Below are 27114 nucleotides of genomic sequence, written 5' to 3'. Positions count from 1 at the left end.
AGCGTACCAGCAGCTGGTGTGGCATCTGCTCGACAAGTGTAATCGTCTGCTGAACAAAACTCTTCCTCTGAGTGGAGCTGCTCTCTGGCCTGCCCCCCTACTCACTCACTCACTCACTCAGTCATACACACACACACACACACACACACGTGTCCAAAGACACACGTGTAGCGCCAGCCAAAGCAGCCCACTGGGCAGCGATGAAAACATACACGCAAACACGCGGGAGGGCGCGCACACATAGAGACACTTACTGTATACAGAGACTCACAACATGCGCAGAGTGCGCAGGCTCTTCCACACACAGCTGTCCTCTTTCACGCACAGCCCACTCCGAGCAGCCCACACACAGCTCATACATCCACATAATTAAACACTAGTTAGTGGGAGACATGATCGTCGCTGACCTTCATTAAGATTCAAACCTTTACACAGAGCAGGTGCGAGGCTCTGTGCTGACTGTGTGTTCATCTCTTTGTGCAGAACTATGGCGGAGGGATGAGGCCTCCTCCAAACTCCATGGGGCCAGGGATGCCCGGCATGAACATGTTAGTAGATTGTTTTTCTTTTTATGGCTGTAAATTCTGTATATACTTCTATATGATAACGTTTAAATCATCTAAATAATGGGCAAAAATAGTAGTAATATATTAGAAACCCCAAATTTCATCTCAAAACAAGTGCTTGGTGACAGATGAGGGAAGAAGAAACATCCCACAGAACCATCAGGCAGAAAAAAGACTTATATTGGTTTAAGGTAAAAGTAGAAAGTCAGGATAAGCTTTCCGATAAACGCAGACTTTAAAGATGTCACCGACTTCAGAGGCCTTGTATCCTGGCTTCACTCTGACCCTGACACAATGGGTCTCAGGCTAGGCGCCGGCTCATACGGCAAGGAAAGTTGTGATCATTGGGAAATTTCAAATGAGAAGAATCAAATAAAATAGTGCTGTATAGGGTTACAGGGCATTTTCCTCATAATGCACATGCACACGAGTTTTTAGGGAGTTTTTAGACGTCCTGCTGGAGCGCTGCACGTCAGGGTCACTGGGCCTAAGAGGGAAGTACAGCAGAGTGTCATCAGTAAAACTACGGAAAGAAATCCAGTAACCGCGAATGCTGTGACCCGGGGGGAAGTATGTAAAATCATACTGCAGCTACAAATGAGCCCCCGGGCCACACCGTGCTTTATGAGTGTGGATAAAGAGACATAGTAGTTATTGATAGGTTCAGCCTGTTTGAGAGATAATGCGAAAATCATTATAAAGCTGAGCCAGACACCCACAAGGCACCAGAGTTTGTAAAAAGTACTGTGATCAATTGTGTCCAATGCTGCACTCGAGTCCAGCGGTGCCAGATAAAGAGCACATGCCTGCTCAGAAGCCACTGGGAGATCGCTGGTGACCTTCAAAAGAACAGTCTCTGTGCTGTGGTATTTACCAATGGCAAATAGAAACTTTGCAAAAATGGAATTATTTCGTGGAGCAGAAACATGTAGCTCAGACACCTTTTCTTTCATAGAGTTTCTTTTGACAAAAGGCAGCTTGGAGATGATAATTCTCCAGGAAGGTGTGAGCCACGTTAGTGTGGCTGCACAGAAACAGTCAATGAACTTTCAACCCCAAAGAGTAAACGTGGCACTAAAAAAACAACAAGTCGTCTTCTGTTTCAGAGTCTGAATGCTTGTCCTGTGACTGACCGTCACTCCAATAAAACTAAAAGTCCTTTCCCTCAGTAAAGATCCCAGAAAGCTGAATAGGCAGGTTTCTAGATCATTTCTGCACGTCAACTGATGGACTCTTGCAATAATCTCTAGAGTCCACGTACATAACAAATAATAAAACCTCCCCTTTATCCCCTGTCTGCATTTCAGGGGTCCTGGCGGAAGAGGTCCGTGGCCGAACCCCAACACCAACTCGGTGAGTCACATCCTCTCGCATCTTCACGTCCACGTGACCGAGTGCGTTTACAATAACTGTGCTTCATGTTGTGTTTCACCCCGGGTCTCTCCTCCCCACAGATAGCTTATTCATCTTCATCTCCAGGCAACTATGTGGTAAGTGTCCCGTCACAAACTCGTGTTCGACCACGGGCCATAAATTACCTGTCACACTGTGATATCTAACAGGCGCGCTGCCGTCTAGATGCACTCGGTGCTCATTTCTCTCCCTCGCTTGCTCTCACCCCTCAGGGTCCTCCGGGGGGAGGCGGCCCACCAGGAACTCCCATCATGCCTAGCCCTGGAGGTGAGTTATACATTTCAGTTTCCCTTCTGGTTTCTGCTTTAATCCGGTGCTCACTGAAGGAGGGTTTGTCTAAGAAACATCAAACGTGTTCTCCGTCAGATACACATGTCTCTTTGGGAGACAGATCGGGCTCTAAATATGTGAAGAATTGAGCCTTTAGGAGGAGTTTTAAGTGTAAAACACTGAAAAATGGAAAAAAATATATATTGCACTGAATGTGCTTTTGTGTGGAACTCTCAAATGTGATGTTCATGAAAAATCCTTTGTCACACTTTTTTTTTTAACTTAAGGCATAGAGTGAAAAATACTTGAGTGGAAGTAGAGGCTTACAATCAACTGACTAATCCCTTTCAGGTCTGACCCATCAATAAGGTGTCTCTGTGAAGGATTGACTGCAAACAAAACGCCGCGGGCGGTCGTCCTGTAGATGTTCTGTTTCTGATGGCCCGTGAAAAGCTTCTTTTTGTGTTATATGCACGCCGCTATTGTGATATGTTGCGGGGCAGCCCTTTGCAGTCCTGCTCGCACCTACACTGAGAAGGAAAACATATTCCACTGCAGTCACACACACACAAAAGTGCTCACCTCACTCTGGAATTAGCCCCCTTTCTCCAGTCACGACAACAAAAGCCGCATTCAGGAACGCTAATGGGCAAGATTTCTCTACCCCATGTGCCGTGCATGCGCTCTGTCCATCTCTGCTCCTCGTCTTTCAGCTCATCATTCATCTTTCTCGTGCTTTTCTCAGTTATCTGCTCACAAATTTCTACCTGCAATGTCAGATCAAGGTCACCTCACTCCTCTGAATCTTTTAAGAACAGACCGACTCGCACGCGAGGAGCGACACAGCGTGTACTGGTTGATGCCAAGTTGCCAGGGTGTCCGTATAACAACTGATCTCCTTGTTACAGGAATAAGATGGGTTTCTTTGACTGTGCGTTGCAGAGAGCAGCGAGTGCATTGACTGGCAGAAAGAGGAACTGATGTTTTTTCTATTTCTTCTTCGGTGGTGGTCTTTGTCCTGTACTGTAGCAGAAACTATTACACCAATGGTAAACTTGGTGCTGCCTATGTCTCTTCAGTTTTCCCCATTCTTTACCTCAAGGACCAAAACTTCTTTATATAATTTTTCATGGATTTTGCATATAAAAAGAGGCAGTTTACCTGTAAGTGCTTCCCAGGCTGGGAGGAGTGAAGCACAGTGAGCCTAAACATCCACCTGCTCTTCTGTTCGTAGATTCAACAAATTCAAGCGAAAACATCTACACAATGATGAACCCCATCGGCCCTGGTGGTAATAGACCTAATGTATGTATTGACGTTTGGCTCAGTTTTCATATATTTATTTATTTTCTTTTTTATAAACCACTCAGCTAACATGTTGTGTTCCCCAAGCTGCAAAAATACTGAGAGACAGTACCTTATTTAGCTGTAGCCGTTTTGTCTTAAAATCCTCTGATGGTAATTTTTGATCTATTATATTGGACTATAGAAATAAAAATGACTGACGTGCCTGTTTTTTGTTTTAGTTCCCAATGGGACCAGGTCCCGATGGGCCCATGGGTGGAATGGGTGCTATGGATCAGCATCATATGAATGGATCACTAGGTGCGTACCTAAAGATGTGGTACAGTAAGCTATGAGCCCATACACTGAATCATATGACACTCAAAAGCTTTTACAAGGTGGACTCTGCCCTCTAATGGTAGATCGAGGAAGTGTCCTCTCAGTATTGAGCAAAGGGAAAATTGATTAGCGGGGCAGTGAGTTAGGCCAATTGATCCTGTTGATGTATGAGACATGATTGGTGAAGCCAGCTGAGTTAGTGCTCATCTGTATGTGTAACAAATAGCTTAATTAAAAGCCATTAGTTGTTTAAGTGCAAGCAATTTCTGCTAGCTCTGGATATCCTGCACTGACACTGTTTATCTTTTTCCTTTTCTAATCACAGGCTCTGGTGACATGGATGGGTTGCCAAAGGTAGGTCTGTCCGTGCCTGCGTGTCTCTCTTTGTCCGTCTGTATGAGTTCTTTATTCTCATTGGTGCGTTTCGTCCACGTTTGTAGAATTCTCCCAACAATATGGCAGGCATGAACAATCCTCCCGGCACTCCGCGGGATGACGGCGAGATGGCAGGCAACTTTTTAAACCCATTCCAAAGTGAAAGTGTGAGTACCGTGTCGTACGACACAAAAAAAAAACCCTCAAAGTGTTTGACACAGATTCCCGCCGGCATGAGACTCACTCACCCCCTCTACGTTAGATGATCGTAGCTGCCAGTTGTCCACGGCGACCTGGGGGATGGTTTTCTAAAGACAAATATAGATGGAGGTCTGAAGTGATCCATTTTAGAAAGCTGGCGAGTCCCTCACTGTCTCAGACAGGACTCATTTACCACCAGACTGAAGTGAGATGTTTTTCAAATTAAAGACATGACAGTCATGTGAAACTGCTTTCGCTCCAGAACATCATTATGTTAACAGACTGAGAGCTTTGAAGATGTTTTACTATGAAAACTCAGGGTGGAGAGTGTAACAGCACAAAAATCTTCTGTCAGCGTGAAATCTCACCTCGGTGCAGATATGTGACTGAGCTGAGAGCTGTGATTTTTAAATATGGAGGGCCTCAGTGTTACTACAAGCTTAGACTGGAGTTAGTTGGCTTATTTTTGTTAACGTTAAGAGACGGAACGATGAAAACCTTTCATTTCCTTATTGCTCAGTTCACATCTGTGTTCAGCGACACAGATGATCCATATCCTGCTGCTGGTGTTTGTTAGTTTTATTAGTTTTATTGTATTTTTACTGATCCGTGCATGTTAATCACAGTCTCCTGTGAACTTGTGAGTTAGCTGTCAGGAAACCTTGTAGTGCTGCCTTGCTTTACAATGATAAGAGCTAAATTAACACTGAGCTGAAGTGTTTTGCACACAAAAGTCTCCCCGGTTTGGAAATCTGCCCTCTGCACAGTCCTTCGTGTCACGCCCCGTGTTCCCAGCTTTGTCCGACTCCCTCGCAGAAACACAGCATGCACACACACAAGCATGGACAAAAACACACATCATACCTTCTCTGGTGCATGGAGCCATTGCCGTAGCGTGATTAATGTCAGACTGTACCGTCACTGTGATCTGAAATTCCCTCACATTTTCTCTCTGGGCTGGGCTTCGCTCTGCTTGCTGAGTTTACTGACATACAGAATAAACTAGAAAGAGCTTTGTGTGTACTGTTTGCTGCTGAAGGCTGGTGGACTTGACATGGCATTTAGTTTAAGTAGCTGAACTGCTTTTATATTAAACTGGATAGTGGAACAAGTTAAATATAGTATTGGCTTATCTTTTCTCCCTTGCTCTCTTTTTTTCTCTCTTTACAGTATTCACCCAACATGACGATGAGTGTGTGATTTTTTTTTTTTTTTAATCTTTTATTTTATTTTACTTTTTCATCTCCCTTTATCTCAACCTCCCTTTCCCGTCCACCCTGATGCGTCTTGCATTACCCTCCTCCTCTTCCTCCTATTCGTGGATGGTGTGCTGTGCCACACAGCCCCTGGGGATTCCCCTGGAAAGCAGGATTCCCCTCAAGGCCCCCCATCCCACCAACACCTCCAAACTAGGTGTAAGAACATGAAAAGGCCTCCGAGCAGCAGGAAGGATCTCGTCTTCGCCCCATCGAGGGTCCGAGCGCCGCGAGACCCCGAACCTGCCCCAAGCCTGTCTTTCTCGAACCTGAAATCTGCCTTTGTGGGTGACGTCCAGGCCCAATCGAGACGCCCCTCCGCATTCAGCTCCGCCCCGCCGTCACCCTGTTCTCACATCAAGCTGATTAAAACTGACGAGGGCGCGCAGCAGTCCTCCGACCCGGGGCCAAGAGCCCTCATTTTAAAAGCTCTGCTCCTGTGACAGGATTGGTTAAAAAAGATGAACTGATGATGTCATTTTGGGGCGTGAACGGTTTTCATTCAGTGTTTGTATTTTTTGTTGTTGCTGATATTATTGTTCTAATTTTCATAATTGATATCGTTTGACTAATGTAGTTATGATTTCCTGTAAAGGGCACATTTTCTCTCAGCAGCAGCGTCGACGGTGACAGAATAAGCACACGCTCGTAAAATGCACAATGATTTTCTGTTTATGTGATTTGATTTGTTGTTTGTCTCGTTTCTGCCACCGTCAGCCTCGCGTCACAAAACTCCTTTAGTGTTTGCCTCCTAAATGTGTTCCCCAAACTTCACGGGAAGAGTATCTGGGTAACCGAGGTGGGTTTTCAGGTACAGTGTGTCTGTAGATGCACCTGACGATCACACGTCTAACTGTACTGTCTTAAAAAGTAACCCTTCTCCTAGCTTCCTGCTCTTTTGCTGGTAGAAAATGGCTCCGATGACACCCTGACGTGATTGTCAGGATTGTCAGGTGCCATTTTTAATTCAGAAATTTTGTGAATCCACTCGTCTCCTCTACGGATTGGGTCTTTTCTTTAAATGTAACATATTTAGCTTGTACTGTGTTTTCTTTTCTTTCTTTTTTTTAATTATTTGTTATTTACAAGTCGTCTGTGACTCCTGGAACGTGTTTCCTTACCCTTCATCCTCTTGCTTTGTTTGATTTCACTGCTTTTATGGACTCCAAGTGGCCCCTTTTTCCTCCCAGGATTCATTCTGGTCCATCCAGCGACTCCTTTTGGGCTGGAAGCAAATGTGGGAGACACTCGTTTGGGTTGAAATCACAAATCCTGCTGGGTCCACCTTCTTAACTGTGGGTTAAATACCTGCCTCTGTGGAGTTCCCATCAGAGAGTCCCATATGCGCGGGATAATGGACCCGGGTGAGCGGCAGTGGGAGCGCTGATGATGGGAGCAGAGTTGATTGTAAACCATCTAAAGAAGAGGATTACCTGCAATCAATAAGTTTCTATTTTTTTTTTAATTTCAATTGTATGGAATTGATTAAAAAAATAAAGCCCATAGAATCTGCACACAGACATGTCACAGTCACACAGTACGCTATTTAATTTGTTTCTGATGAACGCTCGCTGTCACCGGTTCAGAGGGTAAACTGTTTCTTTCAGTTGCTTCGCAGCTGTTTTCAAACCAACAATAACTGAGCAACCAGCGTTGCCTCTATGGGTGGTGGTGATGTACTTATCGATTTCCTGATATCAATGTGAACAGTTTGTACGCAGCGTTAAACAGGGACATCTCCAGGGTCTGGGCATCGGTGGCCTGGGGATCACTCAGTCCGGTGTTCCTCCTATGTAGTGACACACGCCTCCCCCACCCCTCCCCCTCCTTCCACACCCCTCACCCTTTGATTTCCCTTTTTGTAAATACTGTATAATGCATTTTGATATCATTGACATGTTTTGATATGTCAGTCACTACCAATGAATACAGCTGAAAGTAAATTATAAATAGATCTGTCCATGTTTTTCATAGTGAAAGGATGCACTATTTGGCTCATGTGGCTAAATTTCTAGAATACAGTAAATATGGCTAAATGTATAGAATACATTGACACACTTAATGCAGACCGTACGCTAAAGGCGTGCGTGGCGGGGAGGACGGGACAGAGAGGAGCAAAGAGCCGCGGCGTCCTCGCTCTGCCCTCCACTCCTCGTGTTTCGGTTTTGAAAAATCATGTGAATAGTTTTTCCAGAAAAACGACAAAAAAGGGCATCTTCTCACAAAAAAAAACATGTGACCTCATATTGCAGTTTTTAATATGAAGGATTTTTATCAATTTAAGAAACTTTTAAAAAGGAAAAAATACTTAAGGAAACCTCATTTTAAATTAAGAAGATCAAAATGTAATACTTATGGGGAAAACTGTGTCCTTTGCTATTCGCTCCTGTAATAGCGTTGTATAGTTTGAAGCTCTCTCACTGATCCTCTCTCAGTCCTCTGTGTATATCGATCGTCGGCCATCTCTGTACTTCTATTGTGATGTATAATACTGTACCATTAGGAAGATTTGCTGGTCGGGCGGGGGGGTTGTATTGAGACGGGGAGGGGTGGGGAATCGGGGTAAGGGCGTATAACGATTCTCCTGTACCGTTCACGGTCCTTTCTGATGACACGGCAGTATTCAATATGAAGCAGTCTGTCTCTTGGGTTTGCTTTGTATTTCATGGTAGGATAGTTCAGAATCTTGTCTTAGGGACTTAGGTGTCTTGTGTAGGTAATAAAGATGTTCTTTGTATGTTTCTTTATATTGTAAAGTTTCTTTAGACTGAAAGAAAAACAGATAATTTGCTTATCAAAAAAGAAACAATGCATCAATAATAAATGTCATTTGATTTTTCCTTGTTGTTTGACTCTCTCTCCCTCTTAGCGCTCATTTAACTCATCTTCCATATAGTCTCGGGCAATCGCTCTTGAGTCATCCCTCGTTTCTTCATATTTTGCTTCCAAAGAGCTGGGCTTATCATTGTTTTGCAAGTGCGCTTGGGCAATAGTCCTGCGGGCTTTCTGAAGAATTTTCTACGTTTTTCTTTTGACATTGTCTGCACAGATGATTCATTCAAGAGAATCCAGGCTGTGCTGAAGAATATAGGTGGTCACACCAGATACTTTAAAGCCTCTTCTGTACTGTATTTCCATCTGTTTTCTACATGTTTTAATAAGGTGCTGCAGTTATTTCCCATTAACCAAGCCCAAGGAGTGACTCAAGACTTTTGCTTGTTCGTGATGATGTTAATCAGTAAAAACATATTTCCACTGGAAACATATTTTTCCTGGAAAACTTTACATCAGCATTGTTTATTTGTGTTTGGATGAAACACATGTCTAGCCATGGTGAATATGTAAATCACAGTTTTAAAATCATTTTTCAGAATAAATCAAAACATTAGAGAGCTGCACACAAAGTCTTCATGTGTAAATTCACCCCTTAAATCACTGATACAAACTGTTTGTTTGTTTTTTTAATTTAATACATTTTGAGTGTTCTTAGCTTTCAGTGTGCTCATCGGTGTTTTAAACTAGCAAAAATAAGTCATTTTATATCATTACAAATAGCAGCTGCAGGCGTACATGGCTGCCTCTGAGGTAAATTATGAATAAGCATGAAACATCCAATAAACGTGCAGGGTCTCAAGGTTAACAGGAAGCAGCCTGCTTGGGGCTGTTAACAGATCGTGGCGAAGTCAGGTTGATATTGGCATGCAGCGACACATCCAGGTCTCACTGGCTTCATGTTCTCCGACAGCAACCTAACTTCAGCACTGCGAGCTAAAGGAGACTGCTCAGAACCAAAACACGGCTCTTCACAGACAATTTCGGGGTAAGCATCCGGTTATTTTGATACAGGCTTTTTATTATAAAATCCCTAACTCTGACTCACTCCACCGGGGATCGGTATAAGCAGTGATAAACACTCAGAGACAGTAAAAAAATTGCTAATTTAATGCTGACAACTAGCAGCTAGCTAGCTGTACATCCTCGGCTAACGTGTGCTAGCAGCAGCCTGCCATCCGTGTGGGAACACATGACAGCAGGGCAACTTGTTAGAAACTTCTGGAAACGTCTGGTGGGCTTTCTTGCTGTAGAACAACAGTTAACAGGTAATGTTGAGGTGAAATCGCATCACGTCACGCCAAAATCGATTAATAATCCTGATCGATTCAGAGCGAAAGCAGGTTTTATTTCAGTGCTGTTAGCCTGTAACAAGCTCAGTGGTGCGTGACTGACAGGGGATCTTTAAACACTGTTTTGAGCTTTAATTTGAATTGGACTCCGTGTTTTGGAAGGGCACACGCATTAAGAGTTAAGCAAAGGATCATTTTTGACGTTGTCTCCCGTCTTTTTTTTTTTTCTTTTTTTTTTTTTTACCAGAGGGGTCTGCTAATGACTGACAGAGAGGAGATTATGGAGTCGGATAGCCACGATAATGCGCAATCAGCAAAGAAGAACAGCAAAACGTCGCTGCTGGACAGCGGAGAAGACTTCGAAGTTTTAGATGAGGAAGACATTGACGACGACGAGCCGCCTCCTCTGGAAGATGTCGGGGAAGGGAAGGTGCAACCCACAAATCCAGAAAATACAAACCCCGACCCTACAGGTCAAGTCGATGAATGGCTGGATGTTTTGGGTATGTAGGACCCATGATGTGCTCCACAGCAGTGTAGGCTGTGCTGCACTTTGCTTGATTAGTGATGGGCATTGAGCCTGATATGGACAGTGGTCAGTGTTGTACATGTGACTGTGTCTGATTCCAGGTAACGGGCAGTTGAAGAAAAAAGTCCTGAAGGAAGGCGAAGGGCGAGACAGTCGACCACAGAAAGGACAGAATGTGAAAATCCGTCTTAAAACGAGCCTGGTGGACGGGACTGTCGTAGAGGAGAAGCCTGATCTTGCTTTCACTTTGGGAGATGGTGATGTAATCCAGGTAAAGACCTGTTAGATTAGTTTATTAATGCTCTTTGCGGAAGTTTGTGTGCAGAGTTTGCACACTTCATGTGTGATTCCTTAATTTTCTGAAGAGAGCTTTTCTTCTTTTCAGGCACTGGATCTGACAGTCCAGCTCATGGCGATGGGAGAGGAGGCACTCATCCAGACTGATGCCAAATATGCATATGGTGCCAGAGGAAGGTAAGGAAGTGTTTGAGGCTGTTTTTCCATGTTGTTATTTTTTGTATTCAAGTTTAATAATGGCCCTCTCACAATGCTAATTCATTTAAAAGTGGGTTTCAGTTCTCTGTCTTGTCCACTTACCTAATGAAGCTTTAGTGACTTTCTGATCACACTTTGGAGAGCACAGGTCTTGGCTTGTGCCACTGTTTCTCACAGTAGTTTCTAGAGTTAAGTGTGGGTTATCGTGGCCGATAAGGCTGTATCGGCACATAGCTAATATTAGCCGATCTGTTGGCGTGGTTCTAGTTAGAGGTTACAAAATGGTTTATCATGAGCTTTATCTTAACCAATTAAAACAGAAGAATCCTTCTACAGCGATGCATAACAATAATAATCTCATGTTGGTTTAATATTATAACAGGAACAGGGAAAACCCAACAATCAAACAACAAAAATCAAAAAGTAATTACCCCCTAAACCTGATAACTGGCTTTTCCACCACCAGGCATTTGTGATGCCTTCAGTGAGTCTTTCACATCACTGTGGAGGAACTTAAGCCCACTCTTCTTTGCAGAAATGCTTTAATTCAGACACACTGGAGGGTTTTCCAGCATGAACGCCTGTTTAAGATCACGCTGAAGCAGCTCAGTCCAGACTTTGACTCGGACACTCCAAAACATTCATTTAGTCTTTCTGAGCCAATCAGAGGTGGACTTGCTGCTGTGTATGGATCATTGCTCTGCTCCCTGATTTCGCTTGAGCTTTGGGACATGAAGTGATTTGCGGACATCCTCCTTCCGGTATGGAGCAGAATTCATTGTTCCCTCAGTTACAGCGAGTCGTCCTGGAGCAGCAGAGCCGCCCAGACCATCACACTACCAGCACTGTGTCCACCTGCTGCTGGGATGTTCTCTTTATGAAACGCTGTTAGTCTGATGCAGATGTAACAGGACTCAAACCTTCCAGAAAGTTCATCTTCTGTCTCATCAGTCAGAAGATTTTCCCAGGAGTCTCTGGGGTCATCCTGCTGTTTGTTGGCAGATGTGAGATGAGCCTTTGTGATCTTCTTGGTCAGCAGTGGTGTTCTCCTTAGGCTCTCCCACTGAGGCCATTTTTGCCCAGTCTCTTTCTTATGATTGAGTCATGACCTCTGACCTTAACAAAGCCAGACGAGGCCTGCAGGTCATCAGATATTGTTCTGGTTCTTCTGTGACCTCCTGGGTGAATTTTGGTGGGCCGGTCACTCCTGTGAAGGTTCAGCACTGTTCCCAGTTTCTCATGTGCGGATAATGGATCTCACTGTGGTTCACTGGAGTCCCAGAGCCTCAGAAATGTCCCTGTAATCTTTTCCAGACTGATGGATGTCAGTGATTTTGTTTCTCAGCTGTTTCTTTAGATCTTTTAGCCTGCGTCACTTTGTCAGACAGCTTCTATTTAAGTGATTCAGCAGGACTGACAGCGATCAGGCCACAGTTCATTTATCATTTAACAAGGGGAACGGTTACTTTTTTTACACAGGGCAGGTAGGTTTAGATAGATTTTTTTTCCCTTAATAAATGATGACTTAATTTATTATTTGATTCTTTGTCGAATATGAAAATTAGTTTAATCTGAAACATGGAAGAGTGACAGATATGCAAATAATAATATATTGGGAAGGGGGAAATACTCTTTTCATGGCACTGCACACCCCGTCATTCCCCACAGAGCTGCCGAGTCACACTGGTTTGTGCGGCTCTCATCTTTCTGATTTTTGTTTATATCGCCCATCTCGAGAGAGAGACAGAGAGGCGCTGTTGCCTGCCCAGTAGCTGGTGCCATCTCAAAGAAACGCTTTATTGATGCTGCGCATTCATTAAACCTGAGAGTATTTTTAGACTCGCGAACGCAGCAGTGTTTAATCGTCTGACTATGGATGTATCTAATTACTGTTTGTAAACTTTAATGTAATGTTTTCAATCGCTGCAGAATACTTTTATATAAGAAAACGTAGTAATATCACAATGTAAAAAGTACTTTTACTTGAATGAAAATGCTCTTCCACACTTGTGTGTGTTTAATAAAAGAGAGTGAGTGAGAAGAGTGATGCTGTACCCGTCACTGCTGGTCTTCAGTTCATAAAGAAGTCCATGTTTTTATTTCAGAAGATTTCTAGGTTGTTTTTTTGTTTTGTTGTTTTCATTTGATTATGTGCATATTCGATGCAGTCCTACATTGTGACCATGATCAAGTTCCTAACTTTCATATGAGCTGAAAATTGAAGGAAAGCCGTAGTGCTCCTCTGCACTGCAGGTTTTTTCTCTTTTCATTATGTAGAAAAGTGCAGTAGTTTCTTTCCTCGGACCAAACTACCCTTCATTCAGCAGTTTTAATATTGCTGCCAGAGGCTGCTGTTCTGTGGAGATTTTTTATTTTTTAAGCATCTTTTTAGAAATGTAAGTGATCCATCATCAGGACGCCTAAAGAAATTCATCTCCAAACGCTGAAGCAAACCTGGACGGCTCTGTACACAGGTTAAGCTAATCTCTAATGCAGATTTTAAAAAACCACATACAAGCACTACATTTTAAAAAGCTAAACCTACTTTTTACTGTACGAAAAATGGTTTTCCGTTCTCTGCGGGGACACGTGACAGGTCCTGTTTTCTGTGTAATCCAGTGATTGTTGTCTCTTACTCTCTTAAACTCTGCCTCTGATTGTTTGTCTTTCCCTTTCTAGTCTTGAACCTGCAGTTCCTGCAAATGCTGAGCTGTCCCTAGAAGTGAAACTGCTGGAAGCTACAGATGCTCCAGACCTGGAGCTGCTGCCCCCTGCAGAGAAGATTGCCCTGGCCAGCCAAAAGAGAGAGCGGGGCAATGCCCATTATCAGCGCGGAGACTACGCCTTTGCTGTCAATTCGTATAGCATTGCCCTGCAGATAACGGAGTCTAGTTCTAAAGGTGAGCTCTGCCGATGCTCACGTTGACGATGCATTCCTGTAAATTTATATTTGGCCGTTGTAGTGAAAAGACATCATTGGCTTAACCAATGTTCCTCTAATGTAATGACGCACCATTTCAATAATAACTTGTACTGTTCTCTTTTTTTTTTTTTTTTTTTTTTTTTTTTTAAACTTCTTCTTCTTTTGTTCCTGCTGTAGTTGACATCACCCCCGAGGAGGAAGAGGGGCTCTTGGATGTGAAAGTGAAGTGTCTAAACAACATGGCTGCTTCTCAGCTGAAACTGGACCACTATGATGCAGCGCTGAAGTCCTGCGTGTCAGCACTCCAACACCAGCCAGACAACATAAAGGCACTTTTCCGCATGGGCAAGGTGCACGTAGCTCTCGTGCTTTCAGTTTCCTTCTGTCAGTAAACTAGTTGGTTCTCTTATTTACGGGTACCTGTCTTTGATTTAGGTACTGGCCTTGCAAGGTGAATACACAGAAGCCATCCAGACTCTAAGGAAGGCACTTAAACTGGAACCAAGCAACAAGGTATATTTGGCCATCCATCCATTCTCTTTCTCTTATCTTTATCAGGGTCCTGCAGGCGGTTGGGTGGGCGCTATCCCAGCTACATGAGGGGAAAGAGGTGGGGTAGACGGGTCGCCAGTCTGTCGCAGGCCTAACATGCAGAGAGACGAGCGTTCACACCCACATTTACATCTATGGGCAGTTCAGCATCACCAGTTACTTTGGACTGTGGGAGGAAGCCGGAGTACCCGGAGAGAACCCAAACGCAAACTCCACACAGAAAGACCACAAGCTCCAACTCGGGCAACTGTGCTAATCACCGCTGCCCCTACTTTTGGACTCATGTGATTAAATGTTGGCTACATCTTGTGGTGTTGAGAAATAACAGTGTGTTCCTATGGCCAGCAGATGGGGCTATAGGGTAAACTATCTCTGTATTTGTAGAGCCAATTGATCAATTTAAGGGGTCCGTCTCCAGATTGTTGCTGTGAATAGGTTCTACTCAAGCCACATCCAGCACATAAACACTGTTTCTGTTCTGCTTATACAACTGGGTATACGTGGTTCTTTGGCTACGCGAGGCCGTTTGACGAAACTCGTCTAAACGTGTGGGCTTCTTGGATCAGCTGTAAGCTGCAGCAGCTTGGTGCTCGTGCCCAGAACTCCCCACTTCAGTCCTACACAAATCTGTCAAACAGCACATGGCCTGCATACCTCTTTTCAGCCAACACACACAGTGCAAGTATAATGGAGTGTTTCTGTGGCTCGGGTGAATTGCTAAGTTAATGGGCCTGTGAGAGTAGTTGGGGAAATGCAGCTAAATGTCTGATATCTGCAAATCTGAAACAAGTGCAGAGGTGTAGTAAACGGAATAAACCAGAGGTATTAAAATGAAACGTACCAAAGCTACATTTAAAAACAAAGTAGATTAAGAAACTGAATTAAACCAGGGGGGGGGGGGGGGAATCAGATTTCATAAAAGTCATCATTGTGTGTCACCACGTTTCTAATTTAGTGCTAGATTTCCCTTTTTAATGCTAAAATGTGCCATTAAAAACTGAAAAGATTCCTTAAATAACCCCGTGTTCTAACAGCAAGAAGCATCGACAATACCGCGGCGCTCTCGTTATAATAAATGAGGCGGTCTTGGACAGGCGCAGGCGTATGAAGTGACAGGATGACGCACTGTCGTCCTCTTCTCTAATAGACACACTGTCTGCTTTTTTTTTTACACTGGTGTCAGCCGTTCACACCCCCATCTCAAACTCGGATGCGTGAGAGATGATTTTCCTGTCTATTTACTTTTTTGAAGTGACATGCGGATATGACGGGTCCAATTTAGACGGCCTTCGAACGTCTCAGCACAACGTTTGGACACACGTGCTGCTAGAACAGGATGTTTAGTTTACCCTTATCATTTCTCTCAGGGACAAGTTGGTCGTCTGTCATTTTTGTGTCTTTGGTGAGCGGTTGATAGTACCATTGCGGCGTCTAAGGTGGAAACTGACAAATCCTCCGTGTTGAAACATTTCCACAGACAGAATACACGGTTAAGTGAACATTACTGTAAACTCAATCTTTAATCAGGTTGTTTTACTAAGCAGAAAAAGTTTTTGTGTCTGAAAACGCTAGTTTGCTTAGTCACCAGCAAGTGACTCATGTAGCAGACCATCCTGGAACAATAACTAGAACCATATCCTGGAATAATTGCCACCATGTGGGCAAAATGATTTCTTGGAAGACAAAAACATGCATACACAAATCGAATTTCATTTTTCACCAGGATTCGATTATGTTAAGTGTTTCATCAGTACCGAAAAATATTGGTCGTATTCCTCTTGCAAAGCTGTGTGATGCTGTGTTTTCTGCTTATCATCGTTCTGATGTATGTGGGACGCAGAAATCGGCACTCCGGCTGCGTGTCCTGCACGTCAGCAGGTGTGCTAGACTGAAGAGCAGCTTCGAGTCGTCTAATTGTCTCGCCTGTTGTGTGCAGACGATCCACGCTGAGCTCTCCAAGCTGGTGAAGAAGCACTCGGAGCAGCGGGGAGCAGAGCAGGCCATGTATAAGAAGATGCTCGGTAACCCGTCTGATAACAGCAGCACGCAGAAACCACGCGCCAAGTCTTCGTGGGTGAGACTGTCGCTAAAACCACGAGTTAAACCTGTGGTTCCCAGACTTTTATCAGTATTACCAATAAAACAGGATGTGGAGTTTTGTTTGTTTGAGCTTTTCAGTGAGTCAACAAATTATTCGACTTGCTTAACATGCACTCTACTTCTGTTTCCCCAGGGTCTCAGCTGGAAGTGGCTTTTTGGCGCCACTGCAGTAGCCATCGGCGGCGTAGCCTTATCTGTTGTCATAGCTGCTAGAAATTGATGCGAACCTGTAGCGACGGCCTGACCAGTCCCACGCAGCGGGCCAGCCGAAACACAAAAGCACATCTGGCAGTGCCTTCTGACCTTGGGTCAAAGGAGGTGGAAATGTCAGTCGGTCAGTTGCCTCTTCGCTGTCACTCTCTCCTCTCTGCTATGTTTGAGAACTTTGTGACAAATTCGACGTCATCGGTAATGATGTAATATGGGAGATCTAATTCCAACCTTGTAAATGTGTAGATTTATTAATATCTGTCGTTTTGAATCTTTTCTTTTGCTGCCATCGTCTTTTCCAGTCTGGTAGTTCAAAGCGATTATCGGCGAAAAATGTAAAAATAGATTTAAGAAAAAAGAAATCAGCTGCTGTGAAATGTTACCATTTGTTGCTGTAGTTCAGTGTCAGATTGTGCATTTGAAGTAATATTTATTATGCAAGACACACAATTTCACTTTCTAATGGCGCACACGCACGTTTCAAATGATGCTCTACATTGTGCACTACCTCTGTGACCCTTTATACTGATTCTACACACATACACACTATTATTGAAACACCTGTAGAGCAGTACTGCAGTCTTTGGATATGTTTAAGTTGATGGGTGTACGCTGAAGTTTGTGGGGGTGCTGAGAGATGTTCTTAAAATTGTGCCCACGTCATTGGCAACTACGAAGAAGCCTGCGAGTGAGAAACGCCTCACGAAGAGTCGCAGGTAACGCAGACACCTCTCTGACAGTGGGGAAGGCAACAATCAAAGGCAGCATACCGTATTTAGCACATGACTGCTGGATTACATTTTAAAACCAGGAGATTTATTCATGCTCAGTCATGTGTACCATCATTCAACCGCCAGAAAAAGTGAAATATATATATATATTTTCCCCTAATTGAGATGCAGTTTTTCCCTTTAAAGTAACAGCAGAGTATGGTACAGGTAGTTTCTCAGCTGATGGGTGAAAGTGGAATTTATTTTTCATTTTCAGTAAATTATACCTCAGTATCACAATTAAGACCAAATGTTGAAGGATGATTCTCTGAAGGCCATGTTGAGTGCGTGCGTGGGTTTGTTTTTTTTTCCTCCTTTGTAATTTTTTTGTGTAGTTTGCCTTAAATTAAGTTCCATTTGGTGTTAATTTATTTCACTGCTTTCCTACCTAGAGTAAATGCGACTCCAGTAAATCTGTGCTTTCATCAGAGTAGCTGGTAGTCGCATTGACTCGTAACACTTGCTGATTAAACTAATTATGCCGTTCCATGCATTTGTTAATTTTGTATTGATCCCAATAAAACATGTCGGTCATGAGACTACAGTTTCTTTTGTGTGTCACTTTCTGCGATTGTGTTTCACAGATATCGACAGTTGCACTGATTCATAAAAGGACCGCAGAACGTGGAGAACATGCTCCAGATCATCTGCCCGTTTTCTTCTGCTTTTCTAATTCAGAGTCATAGTTGGGCAGCTCCATTCTGGGGTTCCCCACAGCATCGCCTCCTATCCAAGCATCCTCCTCTGTCACACCAGCCTTCTGCATGTTCTCCTTCTCTACATCCATGATCCTCCTCTGGGCTGATCTTTTCCTCCTGCCTGGCAGCTCTCCCTCCTCTGCACATGTGCAAACTACCTCATCTCTCTGAGCTGTCCCTATGTTGGACTCATTTCCTGTACTTCTTTCATCACAGCAGCTCTCACTACCAGCTTATAAACCAAAATCACCCTGCTTACACTCACTTCTATACCTCTCTTGTGCTCATCCGCCTCCTTTCCTCTGCTCATTGCGGCTTCACTGTTCCACCTGTCACCCTCCCATTCACACACAGGTATTCTCTCTTGTTCCTGACTTTTATTCCGCTTCTCTCCGGTGCATACCTCCACCTGGTCCTTGTACATGTCCTGTACCTCTCTCACATACAGTCACTCCTGACTTCCCCATGCAGGATCACACTGCATGAGGACGCTCATCTGCTTTCTAAGACACGGTGAAGCTCCTTCTCCATCAACACATCTGGAGTGCTCCTTCTCAGCATGAAGCCAAAACATCACAGAGACAGTTAAATGAATTAAATCAGAGATAGAGTCACTGTCCATGTTTTATTGGTTTACAAGCGGACATCATCGGGTGTTGTGACTATACCCAAACCATCATGGTGTGTGTGTGTTCTTGCCTTCAGACATTGACGTTTCACTGACGTAATCTGATGACCTATCGTTTCCCTCTACCTACGCGTTTCTGCTGGGCAGTGCTGTTTCATATAAATAGTGTACATTTTTTCAGTCGTTAAGAAAATGACATATAATTACAGAATATTCAGAAAAAAATCAAAGTCATCTTATATCAATTAGTTTGAAGTGTTCAAAGTATTGAAACAATTTAACATCGCTCAGTTACCAAACTTATAAAAGCAGCACAGGTGTGACGCTGTAAAGTGTCATCATCATCATCGTCGTCGTTATTATTTCTGAGCAGACACTCGGGCTTTGCCCACGGGGCTTCCTCGCTGCCCGGCTCGGTACTGCATATTCATTGAAAAGCACCGGGACTTCTCGGTTTACGGCAGAGCGCGTCCGTGCGCGTGGTGGTGGGAGCGAGAGCAAGATGGCGGCGCTGAAGGAGGAGCAGTGTTACGGACTGTCCTGTGGAAGAGTGAGCAACGGCAGCAATGTCTCCGTGTTTCACGTCAAACTCACTGACAGCGCGCTGAGGGCGTTCGAAGCCTACCAGGGCAGCAGGGTAAGCGGCGCTTTTTCGGTTCCGTGCCGTCCCGGTCGGCTCCCGAAGCCCGTGCTGGCGGCTGTGACAGGCGGAGGGAGGTCGGTCCCCGCTCCGCCTGCCCCTGCCTTCACGCTGAGGTCCACGGCCGGTTCGGTTTGATGAGCGTGTAGTTTAGCGAGCCCCGGCTGTGGCCGGGTGCTCGGTGGGTTTTCTGTGTTTTCGTAGCTACACCCAGACTCCCCTCACTCCAGCCCGGTGCCACTGGACTCGCAGCCCGCTTACTTCATCGTGTTGGGCTGCTTGTTTCAGCCTCTCTGTATAAACTTGGTATCGGCCACTTGTCTTGCTTAAATACGTCTTTTATAACGTAAAAGAATTATCAGTGAAAATGAGTCATTTATGGCGCTTGTACAGATGTTTCCAGAAAGTTTGGTACCCCTGTCATTTCTCTCCTTCTGTTTTTTGGGGGGGAGGTGGGAAGGGGGGGCAAACCTTGCTAGCTAAACTAGCCACCAAACTGCCCACACATGAGGGTATCTGGTGCCGTCGGCTATCTGAGCCCTGTCCGCTCACTTTAAGCTGTTACCTCTCTCAAAGCCTTGGCTCGGCTGTGAATACTTTGGAAAAGTACTCGGTATTCATGCGAAACATGGGCATTTTTTTTACCCACCCCCCCACATCCAGTAAATGCTCATCATGTTCAGTTTACAGCTTTAGACATTGTCTGAAGTTATTGGACACTAGATTCAGCTCGTGGGTTTCTGGTTTCTGGGTTGCATTTTGCTCTTACTCGGGTTCTTGTGTCCACAGCTTTAAGTCTGATGGTGGCCATCTAACGTTTCAGCTTCTATAAATATTTGACAGGGAAAAGCTGACAGGCCAGGAGGAAAGGGCCTTATCTCCAGCTTCAGTGGCTGTGTACAGCAGGACTGCAGCTGACAATCCACAACAGTAAACTATGACAGGTAACTGGGGGGCCACTAGTTGTAGGAAGAGGTCTGCCTAATCAAATACGAGGCACACGGAAGGAATGAGCATTAGAAGGTATCTGTGATGGTTATATTAGGAAATGATGATCATTTAGGACTTTGCTGTTGTGATTTTGAGATCTGTTAGCAGTGCACTTGTCCACGATTTTATCAACATACCATGTGAGCTTTCTTACGTTACCCGCTGAAAACGTGCCATACCGATTGTCTGCTGCTGTTAGCAGCCTGCCTGCTTCCCATGAAAACTTTCATCACCTGGCATCTGCCTCCAGTATTGTGGAACTGGATTCTTAATTTGACCACAACGTGAAGATGTGTTCATGTACTGCAGCTGCAGGTATTTTTAGCTCTCGTGAAGGAAGCAGAAGCTTATTATTATCTCACAGATCTCAAACTTTAGCGTTTAATCATGCCTTCCTGATATTTCACAGGGGTGCAGTTTAAAAAAACCAAAATTTTCGAGCTGAGAGTTCATTGTAGATATGAATGTGTTAGATTAGTCGAGAAAATTGTTAAAACTGTGGAACACTTGATATTTATTTGGCAGAAATGCTAATTTAACTGATTGTTATGGTTATCGAGGGGTGAACCTGCCAGAAAATATCTGGCAATTTATTTGATTTTTAACTTTTTATCCATCCAAGTGAATTAAACCATCCATGAACGATTTAATCTAAGAAAATGCTCTCCTCACAGCCCCGTCTGTGTCCTGTGCCCATTCCTCTGTGGATGTCAAACTCTTCTGTTTGACAACCAAGCTGAATTTTCCACATGTATTTTTCCCAATAACATGACTCTGTAACCCACCAGTGGGGAGAACCGCTGCCCTCCTGGTACATTCGTTGGCCAGCTGAATGTTGTGGCAGTTTTCTATCAGCTATAGGAGGTCACAGAGTGCCATCACCTGCTGATTTGGTAACACTGTCTTGACTGTGGGACTAGAAATTCCCTTAGGAGGCAGCTGGTCGTTGCTACCTCCAGAAATGAACTCCAAACACTAAAGTGGCAGAGCTTGTCGAGAGGATAAGCTCATCCAATCTGCAAAGACTCAAATTCACATTAAACGACTCAGAGTACACAGGAAATTGGTCAGCTGGAAGTTTCTTTTGCTAACATGGATCTTCTGAAAGTGGCCCTTGAACTGACGTGCAGACGTGTTGCTAAACTCGTATAGCTCATTGTGAGCTTATCCTGACCTCTTTCCCTGTTATTTGACTTAACCCTTACTCACAGTTAGAATGACTGTGCTACTGACTAATCAGAAGTGTGGACGATATAGAGAAGTGAGTGGTTTTGGAGTAGTAAGGTGATAGAAACTCTGCTGCCTCATTGTGGGGATGTTGGCTCTTGGCGGGCGCAACGGTTCACGATTCGCATTCAAACTTTTTGTGTTGAGCGGCATCTCTGAGGTCGGCAGTTTCTGAGCTCTCGCTTAGTTTTGGGATTGCTATATGCCAATAAGCACGGGACTGCAGAGGCAGTTAAGCACTGTTTTTATGACTTCAACAGGTTCATTGGACAGATGATGAGAGATTATTAAACCACCCATGTGACACAGAACAGTCCGGCATAGGTGTGCACGTGTGTCCTCTAAAGAAGATAAATCTGTCTTATAATGTTAGTAATGTAGGTGTCTGCTGTGTTAATTACACAAATGAGAGCTTTACATATTTAAAAGCACTGGAATGAAATCCAAACAAAGGCTAACACTGGGGCTCAGGAGCAGTGCTCTTCTCAGCTGAAGACCGCGTCTTCCTACATTCACATGCCATAAATTGTGGTAAGAGTTGTTGGACTGACGTCAGTCAGAGCTTTGGGATTCTTATTTGCCTGTGGTTGGCTGTTATCCGTTTTCATTAGCTCATAAATATAAGAACTATGCCTTCATTTGAATAAAAAGAAATCAACAGGATCATCTGAGACTGAAGCTATGTGCAGTATACGCTCCCTTTGGTTCGTATAGTCTATCTCCGCTGTTGTTTCTCAGAAACATCCCTATCACTCATGCCACTGCCCCAAACCTGAGCCTAAATTGCCTTCAGTGTTGCTTTTTTCCCCCCTTAGAGTTGGCTTCCTGATTGTTCTAACATTGGCTGGCACCCAACTGCTGGGGTGAGCTGGAAGAGGAAGAGGAAGAGAGGTGAACTCTTAATTGTGTCATTGTGAAGTCTCTACACGCTTTGCTTTGTGGGAGAGCAAGAAATTTTTAAAGGCTTATTGATCACATTCCTCTGTAAGCTAACAAAATACAAAACATGGGACCAGACGGAAAGCTGATTCAGTTCATTTAGATGCTGTATTAGTCTAATAAAGCATGTCTTGTTGCAGTGCTGGCTGAATGAGACGTGACTGTCAGCTGGGGGTTTTTTCTTGGTACCTCTGAGGACATGGTTAACTGGAGCTTCTGCTACGGGACTGCCAGCAGAGACTCACTCGCTATTGTTTTTTTTCCCCTACCAGCTGTGACATAAGCAAGGAAATGAGTAAGGCTACCCGGCATCACTGAGCTGAAGGTTATGGAGAGTACAGATAAGTTTTTAATTATGTCTGCATGACTTTTATAGCACAGTACTAGAAAAAACAGCTTGACTAGTGTGCTGAAGTAGTACTTGAGGGTTTTTGGTTTTTTTCCTATCTCAAAAGACAGTTTCAAATCTAAAACTTAACTTGTCCATCCATCAAAGTGACAGCCTTTTGTTCAAAAGTCCCCATACAGGTGCGTGCTCTCTCACACACACACAGACCCACCTCACCCCTCTGTTTTGACAATAGAAATGCCCAATTGACCTTTGTCTTAACGACAAACTCACTTCTAATTCACTTTTACACCACTGTCATAAGGTGTCATGATTTAAGGACTTTCACACAGTATCTGCACAGGGAACCCAGCTTCATTTGGTAATGATATATTTTACAAACGTTTGGCATGACAATAACTTAAACCAGGAATACTGGTGAGGGGTAACTCGTCCCAGTGGCATTGACAAGTCATTTGTGTTGTAGTGAGAGGAAAAGAATGAATTTTGTATTCATGAGGACAAACATCAGTGCTGGCATCGGTCCCGTGATGATCTGTGGTCTGGATTTATGTGCAGTATATTCCACATTTTATTCGCTTGAAGTCCTGAACTTTATAAGAGTGTAATAGATGTGAGTGCGCTCCGTTAAATCTAGTTCTTTGTAACCTAAAGCGGCATTTGTCTCATACGTGTAACCGAAAGCATGTTTTGCCTTTGGAATTGAAAGAATAGAAAGTTGTTGAATTGCTCAAATTGTTGTCCAGAGCTTAAAATTCTTCTCTAGATAAAGAACTTTTGAATTTCTCCATCATAGGTGAAAACTTGACACCCTTTCTGTTGTTCCTCATCTGTAAGCATAAGTTTTAACAGTGACGAATTCTGAATTAAAGCACTTGTAACTAAGGAAATTGTAAGTAAGCTGGGGGCTTGGCCACCTAACCCCGTCTCAGACCTTATGGGAACGGTAGGGGAGGTAACAGAACCTGGGTGGGGATTTTGTTGCATGAATCCAGTTGGCTAATGCCAGCGCTACGGTTATTTAAGGAATGCTTACTCCTCAGTTTCAGCAGAGCATGGGACACTGCAAGAGATGACCATAACCACTAAGGCCAAATACGACTCTAAATGTCATGGTGTTCCTGTGCCCTGTGGCAAGGTTACCACAAGTGACAATGTCTCCATGACCTGGTATGTCCTTTCCAAGAGCTCAGTCAGTGCATGGGTCATGGTTTAGTCTTTTAATTTTTAATCATACGTGGAGCATCATAAATGCTTAAAATAGGCACAAATGAGCAGTGTGACTGTGACGCCAGGACAAATTATATGCACATTTGAGTTTTATTCACACATAACCTTCATTTTTAAAGGTGTTACTTCGCTCAGTGGGTTGTAGTGATAAAGAATAAATGCCCAGACGTAATACATGAAAGATTGCTTCATCAATTCAGAAAACCTGAATTAGGCGGGACCTTGAAGAAATATCTGCCATTTCAATGCAGGCTTTTCCATATTTGAAAAGACTGAGTTTGAAAGGAGATTCCTCTTTTATGTTCACGTCTATCCTTGTGTGTGTTTCTACCTCAGAAAGCAGGTTGGAGCACACGCAATGATTATTCTCGTATTGGACCTCCGACGCTGTTGGAGTAAGAAAACAGAATTTTTCCATCTGTAGGATGCCAATGTAGCTTGACTACATACACTGGACAGTGTTCACACTTTGCATGTTCTAACTCAAAGATCAGTTCACACAGATTAAAATTAACAGGCTTCACAGTTCACAGGTCGGTTGCACAAATGAGGTACATTCATTTCTTACACCTTTTTTTTTTTTTTTTTTTTTAAATTTAAATGAGTAGCTCTGAGCTACCTCCCACCATCATTGCTACTTCCCAGACTCAATATATTACTGTAAGATCACGGACAGATTACTTTTAAAAGCCAGGAAACGAAGAACAGTGCAAATGTGGTTTGCATGGCAGTGGTTAAGTTGTCACAAAGCTGTACGGGGGGTTGTCCAGCTGTGTTTACTCTTCACCAATGATGCAGCATTATTAAAAACATGCAGGTATTTCATTGCCAGGAAGACATCTTGGTAAATGTGTTGCATGCAGATGTGGTCAAGATTGCGTGCAGAAGTTCAAACTGGGTGTACTACGTGTTACACGTAGTACTACCTGAGTCCCACACATAGTACACAACGTGTACAGGCAACTTTGCATTTGACAAATAAAGGATTGATTGATTGGATCAAAATGGGTGGAAAGGTGATTTAAGTGACTGTGAACATGGTTGCTGGTGCCAGATGGGCTGGTCTGAGTATTGTTGAATCTCTGCCACAAAGTCCTGTCTCAACGTAAAACACGGTACAAGCTAGTATTTGCAAGTTACACCTAATAAAGTGTACACCTGTACATTTTCTAATTGAAGTATTGCAGAACTACGCTGATTTGCATAGCTGTCTTACTGTTGCTTGCAGACATTTTCCCATGACACACAGAGTTGGAGGTGGACACCGCTAACTGCTATGGCCGATATAGAAAACTGTTCATATGAGGTATGTTTGAAAAGTTCTGGTCCATTAAAAAAATCAAAAGCCTGAGATGATAAAAGTCTCTGGCTGCTAAGTTTAGAACTTTTGAAGTTCTATGAGATCCCCTCAAAACTGTGCATCTGCATTAATCCCTGGATTCCTGCTTGGAAATTGTAAAACTTCTCAAACAAAGCTGGAAGCCTGCCTCTCATCACCAGTAATGATCCATTGTACAAATTCAGGTCAGTGTGAAACAGAAGTTGAAGTTCGTGGTGAAATAGAGGTCACAGTCCAAGTGGTCATAAAGGGATTTCCAGGGATCTAAAAATATCACCCCGGCTGGAAAACTGTCAGGAAGTGCCAGAGACGATGACCTTAAATGTGAGAACGACCACGTTTTTACCAATTTAATTTTTGTAGACCTGTTCTCTGATACTATAATCACCGTTGGTTACATATTTCATAATGTTCAATATGCAACACTATTATCATGAGATTTCATTAACTTACTGCAGGAAGCTCTTATTGCTACACTAGTAATCTCAGTATTTTAAAAAATCTAACATGTGGTTTGTTGCTGGCTGTATCAACATGGTGTGAGATGCGGCGACCAGTTTCTTCAGCACAGCCTGAGTGTTCATATTGTTGCACTAATTAAAAAGTCCAGCTACTACTAATGATCCTGTTTATTTAAAAAAAAAAAAAAAAATCAAAATCAAATCTTAGTTATCAGTCCAGGGAATTCAGCCCAGCTTAATGGTCTTAAGTGTGTAAAAGGTTTATAATGACAAATGAAAAATTTTCTGCATAATTGGTAAACTTACTGTTTTGCCCATTTGCTTTTTGCTCTTCTGGAGCCTCTGAATGCCTGCTGAGTCTCCACTTTCACATCACTTTTGTCAAGGCCTTAGAAGAAGAAGACTATTTGAAGAACTTCTATTAAGATCTTAAATGAGTTTAGTTTGTTTTGCTCACTTCAGTTTTCAGAGAAATGTCTCTCTTTGTGATGAGACTGCGTTCTGTTTTTATACTCAAGTTTTACATACATGTAGTAATTAAACAGAGAATAAAAGCTTAGGGTGACACAAGGCATAGTCTTGTGTTTTGTTTTGTTTTTAAATTGTTGTGCCATAAGCGTATGTTTAAAAAAACCAAAAAAAACCTGTCAGATGCCATGTGCAGATTATGTGTGCACCACTTCTTTGTTGCAGGGGTAAAGTAATGCTTCAATTCAAGCACACGATCAAAAGAAGCTCTGCATCAAAAGATGGAAAACTTTAAACCCTTCAAAGGGTTTCCTTCTAGAGGTGAAGATCCTCTTACAGTAAATAGAACACAGAGTTAGCCCAATTATACGTGTGTGCTATTGTGTTGCTCATCTGCCACGTCTATTTACAAGGTTTAGACACGCAAAAGAAGCACTGCAGAAATGCACGCACGCTTCGTATTATGACTAGGAACACCCAGTGCCAGTTTACCCCTGCAGAGTACATGGCACATAGTGCTCTTTCCACCTCTGAAATCCTAGACAGGTGGAGCACCTTAAAAGTGTGACAGTGATGCAGCTAAACACCTGACAGTGTGGGTGCTGCAGTCATACCCATGGGGATTTAGTCCTGGCTATTCCTGTGCACATTCACAACCAAACAAAGGCATGCCTTTACTTCCCCTGCAATCTGCATTGCTGGAGAGTTGCACTTGTGTAACTAATCAAATTCACCTAG

The 27114-nt window shown here is 43.5% G+C and overlaps 3 protein-coding genes across 6 annotated transcripts in view; all 3 read left to right on the top strand.

The window, feature by feature from the left end:
- The window catches only part of ssbp4 (single stranded DNA binding protein 4), an 83958-nt gene extending 75414 nt beyond the window's left edge, over positions 1-8544 (top strand). The window contains exons 9-17 of one of the 2 annotated variants that reach the window (XM_005478723.4): positions 484-548; positions 1874-1919; positions 2021-2056; positions 2192-2246; positions 3484-3554; positions 3776-3854; positions 4198-4226; positions 4313-4414; positions 5619-8544. In XM_005478723.4, coding sequence (XP_005478780.1) covers positions 484-548; positions 1874-1919; positions 2021-2056; positions 2192-2246; positions 3484-3554; positions 3776-3854; positions 4198-4226; positions 4313-4414; positions 5619-5648 — 513 coding nt within the window. In that variant the 3' untranslated portion in view covers positions 5649-8544. The remainder of the gene's footprint in view (positions 1-483; positions 549-1873; positions 1920-2020; positions 2057-2191; positions 2247-3483; positions 3555-3775; positions 3855-4197; positions 4227-4312; positions 4415-5618) is intronic. The other variant, XM_025903061.1, reaches the window with a different exon arrangement.
- An 807-nt stretch (positions 8545-9351) lies between these two features.
- On the top strand, positions 9352-17946 carry fkbp8 (FKBP prolyl isomerase 8). Of its 2 annotated transcripts, none has more exons than XM_019351725.2 (9): positions 9352-9524; positions 10076-10331; positions 10459-10628; positions 10743-10831; positions 13532-13752; positions 13953-14125; positions 14211-14288; positions 16264-16401; positions 16561-17946. In XM_019351725.2, exons 2-9 carry the CDS (start codon positions 10088-10090, stop codon positions 16645-16647), a joined length of 1200 nt encoding a protein of 399 aa, XP_019207270.1. In that variant the 5' UTR covers positions 9352-9524; positions 10076-10087; the 3' UTR covers positions 16648-17946. The 2 variants fall into 2 exon arrangements, with proteins under 2 accessions (XP_019207270.1, XP_019207271.1); XM_019351726.2 differs by lacking the exon at positions 9352-9524 and adding an exon at positions 9586-9804.
- A 1150-nt stretch (positions 17947-19096) lies between these two features.
- ell (elongation factor RNA polymerase II) overlaps positions 19097-27114 on the top strand; it is a 34528-nt gene continuing 26510 nt past the window's right edge. Inside the window, exons 1-2 of one of the 2 annotated variants that reach the window (XM_019351724.2) lie at positions 19097-19370; positions 25337-25414. In XM_019351724.2, coding sequence (XP_019207269.1) covers positions 19236-19370; positions 25337-25414 — 213 coding nt within the window. In that variant the 5' untranslated portion in view covers positions 19097-19235. The remainder of the gene's footprint in view (positions 19371-25336; positions 25415-27114) is intronic. The other variant, XM_013275090.3, reaches the window with a different exon arrangement.

This window comes from Oreochromis niloticus, linkage group LG23 (assembly GCF_001858045.2).
Source record: "Oreochromis niloticus isolate F11D_XX linkage group LG23, O_niloticus_UMD_NMBU, whole genome shotgun sequence".
Taxonomy (NCBI): domain Eukaryota; kingdom Metazoa; phylum Chordata; class Actinopteri; order Cichliformes; family Cichlidae; genus Oreochromis; species Oreochromis niloticus.
This window is presented reverse-complemented; position numbering and strand designations above follow the sequence as displayed.